This window comes from Dendrobates tinctorius, unplaced genomic scaffold (assembly GCF_039654945.1).
Source record: "Dendrobates tinctorius isolate UK_male_01 unplaced genomic scaffold, ASM3965494v1 ptg000103l, whole genome shotgun sequence".
NCBI classification, from domain to species: Eukaryota; Metazoa; Chordata; class Amphibia; order Anura; family Dendrobatidae; genus Dendrobates; species Dendrobates tinctorius.
Genome location: NW_027361771.1, coordinates 42,853,670 through 42,868,536, shown reverse-complemented (window position 1 = coordinate 42,868,536; position 14,867 = coordinate 42,853,670). Strand labels below are relative to the sequence as shown.

At 43.5% G+C, this 14,867-nt stretch overlaps 1 protein-coding gene across 1 annotated transcript; it reads left to right on the top strand.

The window, feature by feature from the left end:
• Positions 1 to 35: 35 nt before the first annotated feature.
• Positions 36 to 13,191, top strand: PGAP4 (post-GPI attachment to proteins GalNAc transferase 4). The gene is made up of 2 exons (XM_073588308.1): positions 36 to 187; positions 11,523 to 13,191. The coding sequence occupies exon 2, from the start codon at positions 11,658 to 11,660 to the stop codon at positions 12,861 to 12,863; it is 1,206 nt and encodes a 401-aa protein (XP_073444409.1). The 5' UTR covers positions 36 to 187; positions 11,523 to 11,657; the 3' UTR covers positions 12,864 to 13,191.
• Positions 13,192 to 14,867: the final 1,676 nt, after the last annotated feature.

The following is a 14,867-nucleotide window of genomic DNA, read 5'->3' as shown; positions in this document are numbered from 1 at the left end:
TAAAGCACGTCGCAATCTGATGACGTCAATCGGAAGTTGTGCAATAGCAGGCATCCATGTTGGTTGTGGCGGAAAAGGCGTGTGGTTTTTTGTTTTTTTTTTACTCCAGGGCATGTTGGCATGGAGTCAGCAGAATAAACAGTGGGGGCTGCGTTCCTCCACCTACTCCGGTTTATGTGGGCACAAGGTATGAGCTACACGATAATGATTAGTATTTACATGGCTGCAGCCTGGCATCGGTCTGGCTCTTACATGTGGGCACATCCCGCAAGAGTGTGACCTTCATTGCATTCCAAACCGGCTTCGTTTGTTTTCCCAGTTGAACCCTTTCCTGTCTGGAAGGTGTTCACCTCTCTACGCCTGGGTGTTTGCCACACAGGACTGGGATTATGGTAGCACAAACAATCGTAGGGTTGTTTTTGCCTTTTGGGACTTTTTTTTTCTTAAATGATTATTTTTGGGGCTAAAAATATTTTTTTACAACTGATTTCCATTAGGTATTTCCCCCCATTTCACTTATATAGCTTCTATTTTCTGGGATTCTTATATTTGATGGCCTATCCTTAGGATCGATCATCAGTATCTGATCGGTGGTGGTGCGACACCCGGGACCCTCGCCGATCAGCTGGTGCCAGCTGTGTGGAGCTGCACAGCGCTGACATCTGCATAGTGACCGCGGCCTGGTACTGCACGTACGCCCCCTATTGGTAGAAATATGCAGTACCCTACTCCGCCTCATAATGGAGCTGTGCAGCTCCGCCGATGACACAGAACAGCTGATCTGATACTGATGACCAATCCTAAGAATATAGGCCATTAGTGTAAAAGTTGCACACCACCCCTGTAACTGAGAATCCAGCTGTGCGTTTGTTCTGACCGTCTGATGGGGCTTTTGTAACTCTTTTATCTGTCTTTTCCAAGTTCTTCTCGGTTTATAATCACTGCCTACACCAGTCTCTGAAATGCTCTGGTATATCAGAGTAAACATAGCTGAAATATCTGTCAGGGGACCATAATTGTCTACTGTAATAATCTAATCACTTTTCTAGTGTACTTTAACTTTAAAAAGTCCCTACCACTCTCTGTAATCTATCTGCTTTTTTCCCCCTAATTCTCTTGTGATGACATTTTGTTTGAGAATCCTGAGTGCATGCTGGGATACACAAACGGGACTTCATCAGGGGGTAGAGTCTGCGGTCACTGGTGCAGCCTCTGTCCCCACCCTGAAACGAAGCCTCATCAGTGATGTCTGCTTCAGGGGCTGTGCTAATCCCTGTTCTACTGCGTATGTGTTGGCGCAAGCTCCCTTGTCGCTGTTTAATATTCTTTCCAATGTACAGTGACGGTTTGCTCCCTCACCAGCTCTAATAAGAAGTGATGAGCCAGCAAAGAGTGCACTGTCAATGCGCACTGTAAGGAGAGATTGTAGTGAGCAGGGAAAGCAGTAAACAGCCTCTCCCCGGAAACAGATGTCACTTTTGTGGGCTGACAGTGTGCTCTGTTGCCAGCTTGTCACTTCTCATTAGAGTCAGCGAGAAAGCGCACTATCACTGTGAATTAAAAAGGATATTGTGCAAACAAGGGAGCGCGTACTGAGCTTATGTCGGAATTTCACAACTGGCGCATGCTCAGTAGAGCAGGGACTAACCCAGCCTCTGAAACGGATGCCATGAAGATACTTTGCTTCACGGTGGGGACAGAGGCTGTGGGAGTGACCGCAGCCTGTGCTCCCTAATGACATCCTGTTTGAGCATACCAGGATGCACTGGGATTCTCAAACAGAAAGTCATCAAAATGGGTAAAAAAATAAAATAAAGCAGTTTAATGGAAGCATACTAGAAAAAGTGATCAAGTAATTATATTAAATAGACGTTTAGGATTAAAATTAATATTCGTTTTGGACCACCCCTTTTAAAGGGAATCTGTCACAAGGTTTTTCCCACCTAATCTGAGAGCAGCATGATGTAGGCACAGAGTAGGCACTGCTTGCTGTAGTTTTTTTTTTTATAAAATCACTGTTTTATCAGCAGGAGATTTTCTCTGGAGGACTAGTAAACCAGGTGCCATGTAAACCTCAATATTCAGGAGTTCTATATAACTCAGCCCAGGAGCGCAATGATCGCAGTTGCAGATGTCACAATCGGGCCCCTTGTGGGTGAGGGGCCCACTGACACCTGCCCAAACTTCAACTAGATCTGTGTCCTCAGACGCACATTCAGCTGATGTGTATTGCTGCGCACAGACCAGCCGGGTCTGTGCACTGCAATAGACGTTGAAGACCAATCAGAGGCCAGCAGTTGACGTGCTCATGAAAGTGACTTCATGCGCAGATGTCAGTTGCTGGCTTCAGTTGAGGTCTCAACACGTCTGTTGAGCGGAGGGAAAGTGAGTAGAATTTTTTTTTTTTTATATGCATTAAAGAGCAGTGACAGAATGGGAACATGTATACCATGTTAAGGGACATACATGTGCTTCTCACAAAATTAGAATATCATCTAAAAGTTAATTTATTTCATATATTATATAGAGTCATTACAAACAGAGTGATCTAGTTCACGTGTTTATTTCTGTTAGGCCGGGGTCACACTTGCGAGTGTGATGCGAGAAACTTGCGCATCAATACCCAGCACTGCCACCGGCACTCGGGAGCGGAGTGTGCGACTGCATAGAAATATTGATGCGAGACACTCGCACCGTACTCACAAGTGTAACCCCGGCCTTAATGTTGATGATTATGGCTTACAGCCAATGAAAACCCAAAAGTCATTATCTCAGTAAGTTTGAATAATTAACAACAAACACCTGCAAATGCTTTATAAGCATTTAGAAAGGTCCCTTAGTCTGTTGCAGTAGCTCCACAATCATGGGGAAGACTGCTGACTTGACAGATGTCCAGAAGGCAGTCATTGACACACTCCACAAGGAGGGGAAGCCACAAAAGGTCATTGCCAAAGAAGCTGGCTGTTCACAGAGTGCTGGATCCAAGCATATTAATGGAAAGTTGAGTGGAAGGAAAAAGTGTGGTAGAAAAAGGTGCACAAGCAACCAGGATAACCGCAGTCTTGAAAGGATTGTTAAGAAAAGGCCATTCAAAATTTTGAGGGAGATTCACAAGGAGTGGACTGCTGCTGGAGTCATTGCTACAAGAGCCACCACACACAGACGTATCCAGGACATGGGCTACAAGTGTCGCATTCCTTGTGTCAAGCCACTCATGATCAATAGACAACACCAGAAGCGTCTTACCTGGGCCAAGGAGAAAAAGAACTGGACTGTTGTTCAGTGGTCCAAGGTGTTTTCAGGTGAAAGTAAATGTTGTATTTAATTTGGAAATCAAGGTCCCAGAGTCTGGAGGAAGAGTGGAGAGGTCACAATCCAAGCTACTTGAGGTGAAGTTTCCACAATCAGTGATGGTTAGGGGAGCGATATCATCTGCTGGTGTAGGTCCACTGTGTTTTATCAAGACCAAAGTCAGCGCATCCGTCTACCAGGAAATTTTAGAGCACTTCTTGCTTCCCTCTGCCAACAAGCTTTTTAGAGATGGAAATTTCGATTTTCCAGCAGGACTTGGAGCCTGTCCACACTGCCAAAAGTACCAATACCTGGTTTAAAAACAACAGTATCACTGTGCTTGATTGGCCAGCAAACTCGCTTGACCTTAACCCCATAGAGAATCTATGGGGTATTGTCAAGAAGAAGATGAGAGACACCAGACCCAACAGTGCAGACGAGCTGAAGGCTGCTACCAAAGCAACCTGGGCTTCCATAGCACCTCAGCAGTGCAACAGGCTGATCGTCTCCATGCCACGTCGCACTGATGCAGTAATTGATGCAAAAGGAGCCCCGACCAAGTATTGAGTGCATTTACTAAACATACATTTCAGTAGGCCAACATTTTAGATTTTAAAATAATTTTTCCAGCTGGTGATATAAAGTATTCTAATTTACTGAGATAATGACTTTTGGGTTTTCATTGGCTGTAAGCCATAATCATCAACATTAACAGAAAAAAACACGTGAAATAGATCCCTCTGTTTGTAATGACTCTATATAATGAGTTTCACTTTTTGTGTTGAAGAACTAAAATAAATTATCTTTTTGATGAAATTCTAATTTTGTGAATAGCACCTGTATATACCAGGATAGGGCCCAGGATAAGGGACATAAATAACAGGATGGGATGGGGAAGAAGGTAGTCGAGGCAAATTGATTGCTCACAATTAGAGTTGAGCGATACCGTCCGATACTTCAAAGTATCGGATCGGAATGGATCGGCCGATCTTAAAAAAAAAAAAAGTATCGGTATCGCCGATTCCGATACCGGAAGTGCCATTCAAGTCTATGGGACTTCCGGTATCGGAATAAGAAAAATCCTGTTTTTCCCTTGTACAGCCTTTCGGGGGGCTGTGCCGGCCTGCCAGGGGGTCTGTGCAGGCTCCGGTGGTCTGTGCCGGCCTGCCGGGGGGCTGCGCCGGCCTGCCAGGGGGGCTGTGCAGGCTCCGGTGGGCTGTGCCGGCCTGCCGGGGGGCTGTGCCGGCCTGCCGGGGGGCTGTGCCGGCCTGCCGGGGGGCTGTGTAGGCTTCGGGGGTCTGTGCAGGCATCGTCCGATGGGACTACAAGTCCCATCGGGCGATGCCTGCTACCATGATAGTGATTGACACATTAGCCAATGATGGGACAGTAGTAGTCCCATCATCCGGCTAATGTGTTGAATGTAAAAAAAAAAAAAAAATTACATGCTACATACATACAACATGCATACTACATACATGCTACATTCATACTACATACTACATACATGCTACATTCATACTACATATATACTACATGCAACATACATACTACATATATACTACATGCAACATACATACTACATGTATACTACATGCATGCAACATGCATACTACATATATACTACATGCTACATACATACTACATATATGCTACATACATACTACATATATACTACATGCATGCTACATACATACATACTACATATATGCTACATACATACTACATATATACTACATGCATGCTACATACATACTGCATGCTACATACATACTACATGCTACATACATACTACATATATGCTACATACATACTACATATATACTACATGCATGCTACATACATACTGCATGCTAGATACATACTACATGCTACATACATACCACATATATACTACATACATACTACATGCATGCTACATGCTACATACATACCACATACATACTACATACATGCTACATACATGCTACATACATACTACATATATACTACATGCATGCTACATACATACTACATGCTACATACATACTACATATATACTACATGCATGCTACATACTGCATGCTACATACATACTACATACATACTACATGCTACATACATACCACATATATACTACATACATACTACATACAATACATTCATACAATACATACATAGACATACAGTACATATAACATAGAGTAACATACTTACCAATACTTGTCACATTGTTCCCCGAAGCCATTGTCTTTTACGGAATAAATATTAACATAACAAACCACAAAAATACTCACCCACGATCCGAAGCAGTCCACGAGTGTGTCCCACGACGATCTTGGGTAGAGAACTGCAGCATCAGCTGTTGCTGCCGTTCTCTACGGGCTGCAGGAATCCAATGACGGAAGGTAGGTATCCTTCCGCACTGTATTCCTCCGCCACTTAAAAAAAAAAAAAGTCCCTAGTCTCACTTTATGCCATTGCTGCGTGGGAATTTCCCACACAGCAATGACAAAGTGAGACCAGGGACTTTTTTTTTTTTAAGTGGCGGAGGAATACAGTGCGGAAGGATACCTACCTTCACTGTATTCCTCCGCCACTTAAAAAAAAAAAAGTCCCTAGTCTCACTTTGTCATTGCTGTGTGGGAAATTCCCACGCAGCAATGGCATAAAGTGAGACTAGGGACTTTTTTTTTTTTTAAGTGGCGGAGGAATACAGTGCGGAAGGATACCTACCTTCCGTCATTGGATTCCTGCAGCCCGTAGAGAACGGCAGCAACAGCTGATGCTGCAGTTCTCTACCCAAGATCGTCGTGGGACACACTCGTGGACTGCTTCGGATCGTGGGTGAGTATTTTTGTGGTTTGTTATGTTAATATTTATTCCGTAAAAGACAATGGCTTCGGGGAACAATGTGACAAGTATTGGTAAGTATGTTACTCTATGTTATATGTACTGTATGTCTATGTATGTATTGTATGAATGTATTGTATGTAGTATGTATGTAGTATATATGTGGTATGTATGTAACATGTAGCATGCATGTAGTATGTATGTGGTATGTATGTAGTATATATGTGGTATGTATGTAGTATGTATGTAGTATGTATGTAGCATGTAGTATGTATGTAGCATGCATGTAGTATGTATGTAGTATTTTTTTTTTTTTTTTTTTAACATTTAACACATTAGCCGGATGATGGGACTACTACTGTCCCATCATTGGCTAATGTGTCAATCACTGTCATGGTAGCAGGCATCGCCAGATGGGACTTGTAGTCCCATCGGACGATGCTTGCACAGACCCCCGGACATCAGCACAGCCCCCCGGCAGGCCGGCACAGACCCCCACAGGGTGCACAGACCACCGTCAGGCCGGCACAGCCCCCCGGCAGGCCGGTACAGACCCCCACAGGGTGCACAGACCACCGGCAGGCCGGCACAGCCCCCCGGCAGGCCGGTACAGACCCCCACAGGGTGCACAGACCACCGGCAGGCCGGCACAGCCCCCCGGCAGGCCGGTACAGACCCCGGGCAGTCCACACAGCCCCCCGGCAGGCCGGCAGAGACCCCCGGAAGGCCCGAAATGACGGCGCATCATGATGCGCACACACCGCGCATCATGATGACGTCATTTCGGCTGTCAATCAACTTTGAACTTCCGATTCCGATGCCGACTTCCGATATTGAAAAAATATCGGAAGTCGGTATCGGAATTCCGATACAGCAAGTATCGGCCGATACCTGCGGTATCGGAATGCTCAACACTACTCACAATACATTCTGGTGTTTGGCAGTTTTCCTGCTGTGGATTTGTATGCAGTAGGTGGTGCACAATGGACGGATCTTAGCATGTTGAACTTTTTAGTTTCCCGTATTGTCCATTTCTGTACAGCTTATTGGTGGTGCACACATATGCATCGATCACTAATAACCCCGTTTTTTTGGCAGCAACAGTGTTCTCCCACCGTCAACAGGATCAGTGTTGGACATCCAAGAGATTAGGAGTTAAAAGCTGTCACTGACAGTCTGGCTCCAGACATTTAACATACTCGCCTTTCCGCACCCTAATAGTGTATTCCCATAATATTATACATTTATGGCATATTGTCAGAATGTTATAAATGCATGATAGTAGTGAGTCCCACCTGTGGGTATTCCATAAATGAAATAAGTTGGTAAACCTTTTAGAGTTCTATCAATTGCTTCATAGTCCTGAGTGGATTCTACCCTTGTCTAGCTTCTGAAGATTTCGTGCCTGGTGTTTTACACTCCTGAGTTGTCTTCATCTCCTCTGGTTTGTCACTTTCTCTCCTGAAGGCCCCCTAGCTCCAATCCCGAGGTTGCCTCTGATCCCTACTTTCTAGCTGTGTGCCATCTGACATGCAAACACCATACCTCCTTGTGGGAGTGAAGATCAGGATGATCGCTTAGACTTCTCTCCTCAGTTGAGCTGATGCTTTAGCACTTGTGGCTCCAGAATCCACTTTTCTGTTAAGAAACATATTCTACGTTAAGAGTGGGTCCAACAGACATGCACTTTCTTTTATCCGTAGTGTGAATCTGCATTTGTTCTATTGCTGAATCTGTAGTATATGAATCAAATCCGTGGGTTGGAATCCACATCTAATGCATAAAAGTTATAACAGTAAGAAAATACTTCACACATATTGACCAAGGAAATATGCACATGATGTCTTTCACTTGTATTCCACCTAAGAAAAATGTCAAAACGACTTGCTTCGCTAATGTTCCATCTTTTGTCGCTTCTCTTCACCAATTCAGGCTTTGAAAGCCTTGAAGTGGTTAAAAGAAGTGACCGGCCCATTCTTCTGGTGGCTTCTGCTTTTAAGCTGCTACTATGTTATATATAGAATTTAAAAAAAAAAGAAGAAAAAAAAGATGTCTCAGAAGACAGGAAACCACCGTCAGCTTTAAAAATCGATTCAGATACACTGGCACCTAACAGTTTTTGTGTAGTCCTCTAAAGACCTGGAAATGTGAGTTCTGGTTTGGCTGCAGTGATGAAGTTAAAATGACACTTCCCTACAGATTTCTCAGTTGCCCGTCATGTCTCCGGATTAAATGCTGTGTTGGCCACTTTCTCGTCTTCCAGTTTTTCACCTAATAATGCTGTTGGTCTGCCTGATTGTTGCCTATACTACCACTCAATGGATGGAAATCTGCCCCTTTCCTGGTGCGTTTTTTCACTCCTCTTCAATCCAAATTATGGGGATATAGCACCTAGGTCGTTCTTCTCTGCGCTCTAGATATCTGCCCTTTCCTGTGGCCTATCAACAGGGCTGAGTAGCTCCTCTGTAGTTTCCAACACCCTGAATAATGTGTTCCTCTAGGCCAAGGAGTAGAGGTTTCCTTTTAGATCCTGAAGGCCTCTTAATGTCATTTACTGCCTTCCTTTTATGACTACACATATGATTCCTGGGAAGCTCAGTTCTTTCCACTTAGCTCATGTGGTAGATGGCGCTTCCCTCGTCACTAGCCCTCAATGTGCCTGCTTAAACATAGAAGTGCTAAAGCTGTGGGAATTCTACGTCACCACTTATCCTGAAGCCAGTGTAAATCGCGCCTTGGTCTACCTTCAATCTGTTCCATGTCTTCCCACTGTTTTTTAAACTCCTGACCTCAAGACAACACAACTTTCCCCTTATTGTAGAACTTGAAAATCTGAGCCAGGTCACCTGTATATGGAAGCCCAGTGGATGGAATGTTATACAATTCTCATGTATTTATAGTGCTACTGACTCTCAAGAAATCTTCTCTGTATGATATAATGTTACTACTGCTTTCTGTAAATGGTTCCCAAACACTGCTGAAGATTGCTGACTTTTGGAGAGCTGTCCCAAGTCTTGCATTCGTTGGAGTTGACCTTCCGCAAAAAGTTTCTGGTCAGTGTATGTCTCTCTGACTACACCTCCACTGTTTCTTTTACTTTTTCATTCCTTTTTTTTTTTCTTTGTGTGCTATTTCCTCTCCAGGTAATGTTGGGACACCAAAACATGACATACCGGGCTTCCCTTCTGTGACGTCTTAGGGTATCACGATATTCATACCTTCTGAACTAGTATAACAGTAAATCTGGAGGGAGAGGAGGGGAACACTAGATGCAGATTTTTTTTGGTGCAAAGCTTGGAGCAAGCTCTAGAACAAACGGTTGTTTGCAAAAAAGCTAATTATCACCTATCTTTGGAAATAGCAGATAACTTTCCCATTGCTGTGGATCTGATCCCTTGGACCACCAATTATCTCAAGGTCATGGCTCTAGATCCCTGAGAATGAGGCTCTGCAACCATCTCTTGAGTGAGGCATTGCTGCAAATGCTTTGCCGCCACTCCATTTATGACTAAGGAAGTGCTGGAAAAAGCCAATCACCGTACCTTCTTTTTTTTTTTCTGGCAGCCCCATTAACAAATGAGTGGAATGGAGGCAGATCATGATTACCTATACTCCATTCAATAGAGGGCTGCAGAGCCCGGATCTCCAGGTACTAGAGCCTTGATCTTGGAATCACTGGTAGTCCCTGCAGTTGGACAAATGTTTTTTTTTTTTTTTTTTTAGAATAACCCTTAAAGAGAACCTGTTAGCATAATTTTGTAATATAAAGAGAAGACATGGCTGTAATGGGGAAGTAATACTGATTACATTGATGCCTTATGGTGAAAGCCTAGGAACCACAAGTGGTTCTTCTGTAATCACCATGTGAGGTTTTCTGCTAATTAGACTTTGGTGCACAGGGGCTGGACTGTGCAATGGGTCTTCTCCTCCTTGTCTTTGATTCCGTGGCCCCTTCGCCTGTATCCAGACTTTGAATGACCTGCCTCCTCTTCTTGAAATCTCAGTGGTGACCTGTCATTCACAGACAAGCAAGCGGAGGAGCCAGGGAGTTACAGAGAGGGAGGAGAAGACCCAGCTCCTGTGCACCGAAATCTCATTGGAAGAAAACTTCTCAATCTAGCGTCTTTCTTCACCAAAGGTGTTAATCCATATTACAGCACTAATATGGCCGTGTCTGTAGTTTACATGGCAAAATCCTGCTGACAGGTTCTCTTTAATAATATAGAGAGTAGAAGACCATGAGATAAAAACCAGGTTTGGGCTCATGTCTTGGTTTTAATCCTGGTCATCAGTCTAAGGCCAGATCACATGTGCGAGGAATACGGACGAGTCTCGCTTGTTAGTACCCGGCACTCAGGAGCGAAGCGTGCGGCTCCATGTATTGCTATGCGGCTGCACGCTTTGCTCCTGAGTGCCAGGTATTAACATGCGAGACTCGGCCGTGTTTCTTGCATGTGTGATCCCGGCCTAGAAGCTGCTTTCGCGAACCTCTCCAGTAATTGTGAATATGGCATAACCATTATGCCTTAAGTCACAATCTCTTCCAAGAAGGGTGGTGTCCGGAGTGGCACCTCCACTATCAGAAATGAATTTGCATTGTACTCAATAATCCCAGAGGTTGTCTGCCAAATGCTTTTGCAACAGCTCACTTTTTTGATATGGTTCGAGCAAGTACCCGATCATCTGTGGTGAGAAAAGAAACAAAATATTGCATTATACATTCGGCGAGAGGCATTAAAGGTCTCAACTGGAAAGTCTGCAGTCAACTGTGTGACTGTAGACTTTTGAATCCTCCCAGGATACACACGGTGTGCTGCGAGGATTCCCAGTTTGCATATCGCATGCCATTCCCAGGGCAGAGAACGGCAAATCCTCGCAGCACATAAGGCGTGTGCTGGGGATTCAAAAGTCTGCAGTCACACAAAGTGACTGCAGACTTTTTATTTTAGACTAGACAACCCCTTTTAAAAAAGAGTCTTGGAATTTTTTTCTTAATCCCTTCTATTTATTTATGTAAGGTAGTGCAATTAAAATACTTATTGACTGCTGTTTTCCCCGATTTCTAACTTCGGTCTTCTTCTGGCCCATGTGACCTGGAAACAGACCAGCTGGCTCACACGGGATTATGCGTTGCAAAACTTGTTTTCTTAATGTAAGTCTGTGGAGCCTTGTTTTTGGTTCTCATAGGTTTACATTGGACCACCCCGTACAGTGTGAGTCGGCAAAGCTGAGGGTGATGTTGGCCAGAAGGGGACCGCAGCCATGCGGGGTACTGGGGAAGACCTCTTTTGGGAAGTATTTTTGTACACTTTACACTATATTTCATGCATAATTATGAGTTAATGTAATTTTTTTATTGCGACTATCTTTTAAGTTAATTATTATTTTTTGTTTATTAGGATGCTTTGAAAATTAAAAACATGATGATTATGCAGGAGAGGAAATTAATGACCTGGAGAAAGTGATGGATTCTGAGACATGAACGTCAAAGAGAGGTGGTCTAATGAGCGTTGGAGGCATCTGCAACCCACATCATGCGTTTGTCTGCGGTGATCAGGACTCCTTTTTTCCACCTCTCGTTCCTCTACATCTGTACTCTACTTCTGGCCATTTTCTGTTTCCGCAGCTTTTTATATTCGCCTTTGTTTTTTCGCAAACTCTATCTTCACCAGTTGAGTCAAGATTTCTTACAGCAAAACTTGAAGGATGGGACTAATGCCTTGAAACATTTTCATCGGATTCTGTCTACAGAATCCAGTAACCTATCTATCTCTTGCAACCACAGACCCATGGCGAGCATAAAGGCTTCACATACAGGCGCTGGCACACCCCTTGCTATTACTATCATTACAACCCGACGCCGGCCTGAATATCACTACCTTCTGCAAGTTGCAATTGGATTTCTGGATCGCCTAAATGACTGTGGCACAGATTGTTCTGGCTTTAAGCTTTTAGTTTGCAATGTAGACCCTCAGCCCAACATACACACTGATGCCTGTCTTCTCTCCCAGCTTTTGCCAGTGGTCGCACGCTATCTGAGTACACACGTTGCTGAGGCCCCCAACCGTTTTGAGCAGGAGAAGCAAGACTATGCTTACTGCCTGTCTCAGTCACTAGAGCTCTACGCTCCAGAATACGTGCTACTGGTTGAGGATGATGCTGTCCCACTTGCAGATATTTTCAGTGCCTTCTTCCAGTTGGTACAAGTGCGTTTTCCTGACGAACCTCTAGGGGGAGGTCTTTATGCAAAACTATATCATCCAGAAAGATTGCAGGGTTATCTGAACCCCGAACCTATGCGTATTGTGGAATGGATTGGCCTTGGGGTATTTTTGGGTTTAGCACTGACTTGGCTGTATACAATTATTTTTTATCGATCGCGATTTAGCTGGTGTGTGTTTGTGGCCTTGACTATTTATTCCATGCTGTTGGCAGAGCTCGCAGGTAGGCATTATCTTTTGGAACTGCGTAGGATGTCACCCGCCCTTTATAACGTAGTGCCTGCCACCGAGTGCTGCACTCCAGCCATGCTGTTCTCTGAAGCCTCTGCCCGGAGGACACTGGACTATCTGAAGGAATTGCAATGTAAACCGGGTTATGCCAAGGATATTGCTCTCTACAAAGAACTTAAGAAAAGAAAGGAGTGGGCATGGGCAATAGAGCCCAACCTAGTGAAACATGTGGGAATGTTCTCATCTCTTAGAGGATGGTATGAGGGAGAAGAACCTAAGCTGCTGTGATTGCGGACACAATCACTCAAATGCCTAAAATGTGCTATTAAAAGATAACTGAGCTTCCTGTACGTATGAATGGTCTACCAAAATGGGACAAGTAGTCCAACATTTGTTTCCATCATTGGGTTGTTAGTGATTGCCATGTGATTCAGAGGAGGCACAGTTTTGTCATATCACCTGCAACGTGACTTATTTTCATTAGTCAGTGACAAGCAATCCACTAGTTTGAGAGTCTATTGAGATTTTGTGATCTACCAAGTAACCAGTATTTGTGAAGTGTAGAGGAAATGACACAGGGTTTTCAAAATATTTTAATAAAAAAAATTGAAAATTATGATGTGCATTTGTATAAGTCTTTTGGGGTTTGTCTCTACCAGCTTTTGCACATCTTAGAGGCTGATATTTTTCCAATTCTCTGCAGACTAGTTCTAGCTCAGTGAGATTGGATGGAGAGCAACTTTCCATTATTGCCACACATTCTCAATAGGATTTAGGTCTGAACTTTGGCTCACTCACACACATGAATATGATGTGCCCTAAACCATTCCATTGTAGCTCTGGCAGTATGTTTAGGGTCATTGTCCTGCTGGAAGGTGAACCTATGCCCCAGTCTCAAATCTTTTGCAGCCTCTAATAGGTTTTCCTCCAGGGTTTATTTAGCTCCATCCATCTTCCTTTCAGTTCTGACCAGTTTCCCTGTCCCCGCTGAAGAAAAGCATCCCCATAGCATGATGCTGCCACCGCCATGTTTGACAGTGAGAATGGTGTTTTCAGTTTGATGTGCAGTGTTCGTTTTCTACCACACAGAGCGTTTTGCATTTAGCCCAAAAGTATACATCTGATAGTTGTCCTATGGACAGTTTCTTCGACCTGAGCTGTTTATCTATGCAGCTTCTCCAGAGTGACCATGGGCCTCTTGGCTGCATTTCTACTTAGTGCTATCCTTACTTGGGATGTCAGTTTAGGTGGACGGACATGTTTTGGTAGGTAGCAAGTTATGCTATACTCCTTCCATTTTTGGATGATGGCTTGAACAGTGCTCCATGAGATGTTCTGAGCTTGGGATATTTTTTTTTATAACCTAACCCTGCTTTTCTCATCTCCACAACTTTATTCCCTGACCTGCCTGGTGTGTTTCTTGGTTTTCATGGTGCTGTTTGATCACTGATGTTCTTAAACAAATCTCTGAGGCCTTCACAGGACAGCTGTAGTTATACTGAAAATAAATTACATACTGGTGGACTCAGTTTACTAATTACGTGACTTCTGGAGGCAAATGGTCACTCAGGATTTTATTTAAACATCACAATTTTCAAATTAATATAGGTAGAATAATTAGAAAACCATGCATCATTTCCATTACATTTCACAAATACTTGCTAATTTGTGTTGGTATATCAATTAAAATACATTTACCGTATGGGTGTGGGTGTAACATGACAAAATGTGGAAAATTTCACGGATATGAATACTTTTTCAAAGCTTTGTATGTCCAATACAACCTAAGTAGTAGTATGTAAAACCTATGATCAAGATGATTACCATTAGTGATTTTTCTATAAAATCTCAGGACATTTTTGTTGTAAACATTTCTAAAATCATTTGGTTTACATTGTGCAATGTAGAAACAAAAAAATAGGTTGTTTAATAGATTTTTTTTTTAAACTTTTTTTCTTTTACGTGTAACTATTTAAAATAAAACTGACACTAGGCTTTTGCAGTATAATAATGAAACCCTGATTCCAGCGGTGTCACTTGCTGTAGTTTATCAGAAGGACATTATCACTAGAGGACTAGTAAACCTGCTGCTATGTACTCGTCCATATTCATGAGCTAACCAATGATTGGCACGCTGCAGCCTTGCAGCGCTGGGGTCCTGGGTTCGAATCCCACCAAGGACAACATCTGCAAGGAGTTTGTATGTTCTCCCCGTGTTTGCGTGGGTTTCCTCCGGGCACTCCGGTTTCCTCCCACATTCCAAAGACATACTGATAGGGAATTTAGATTGTG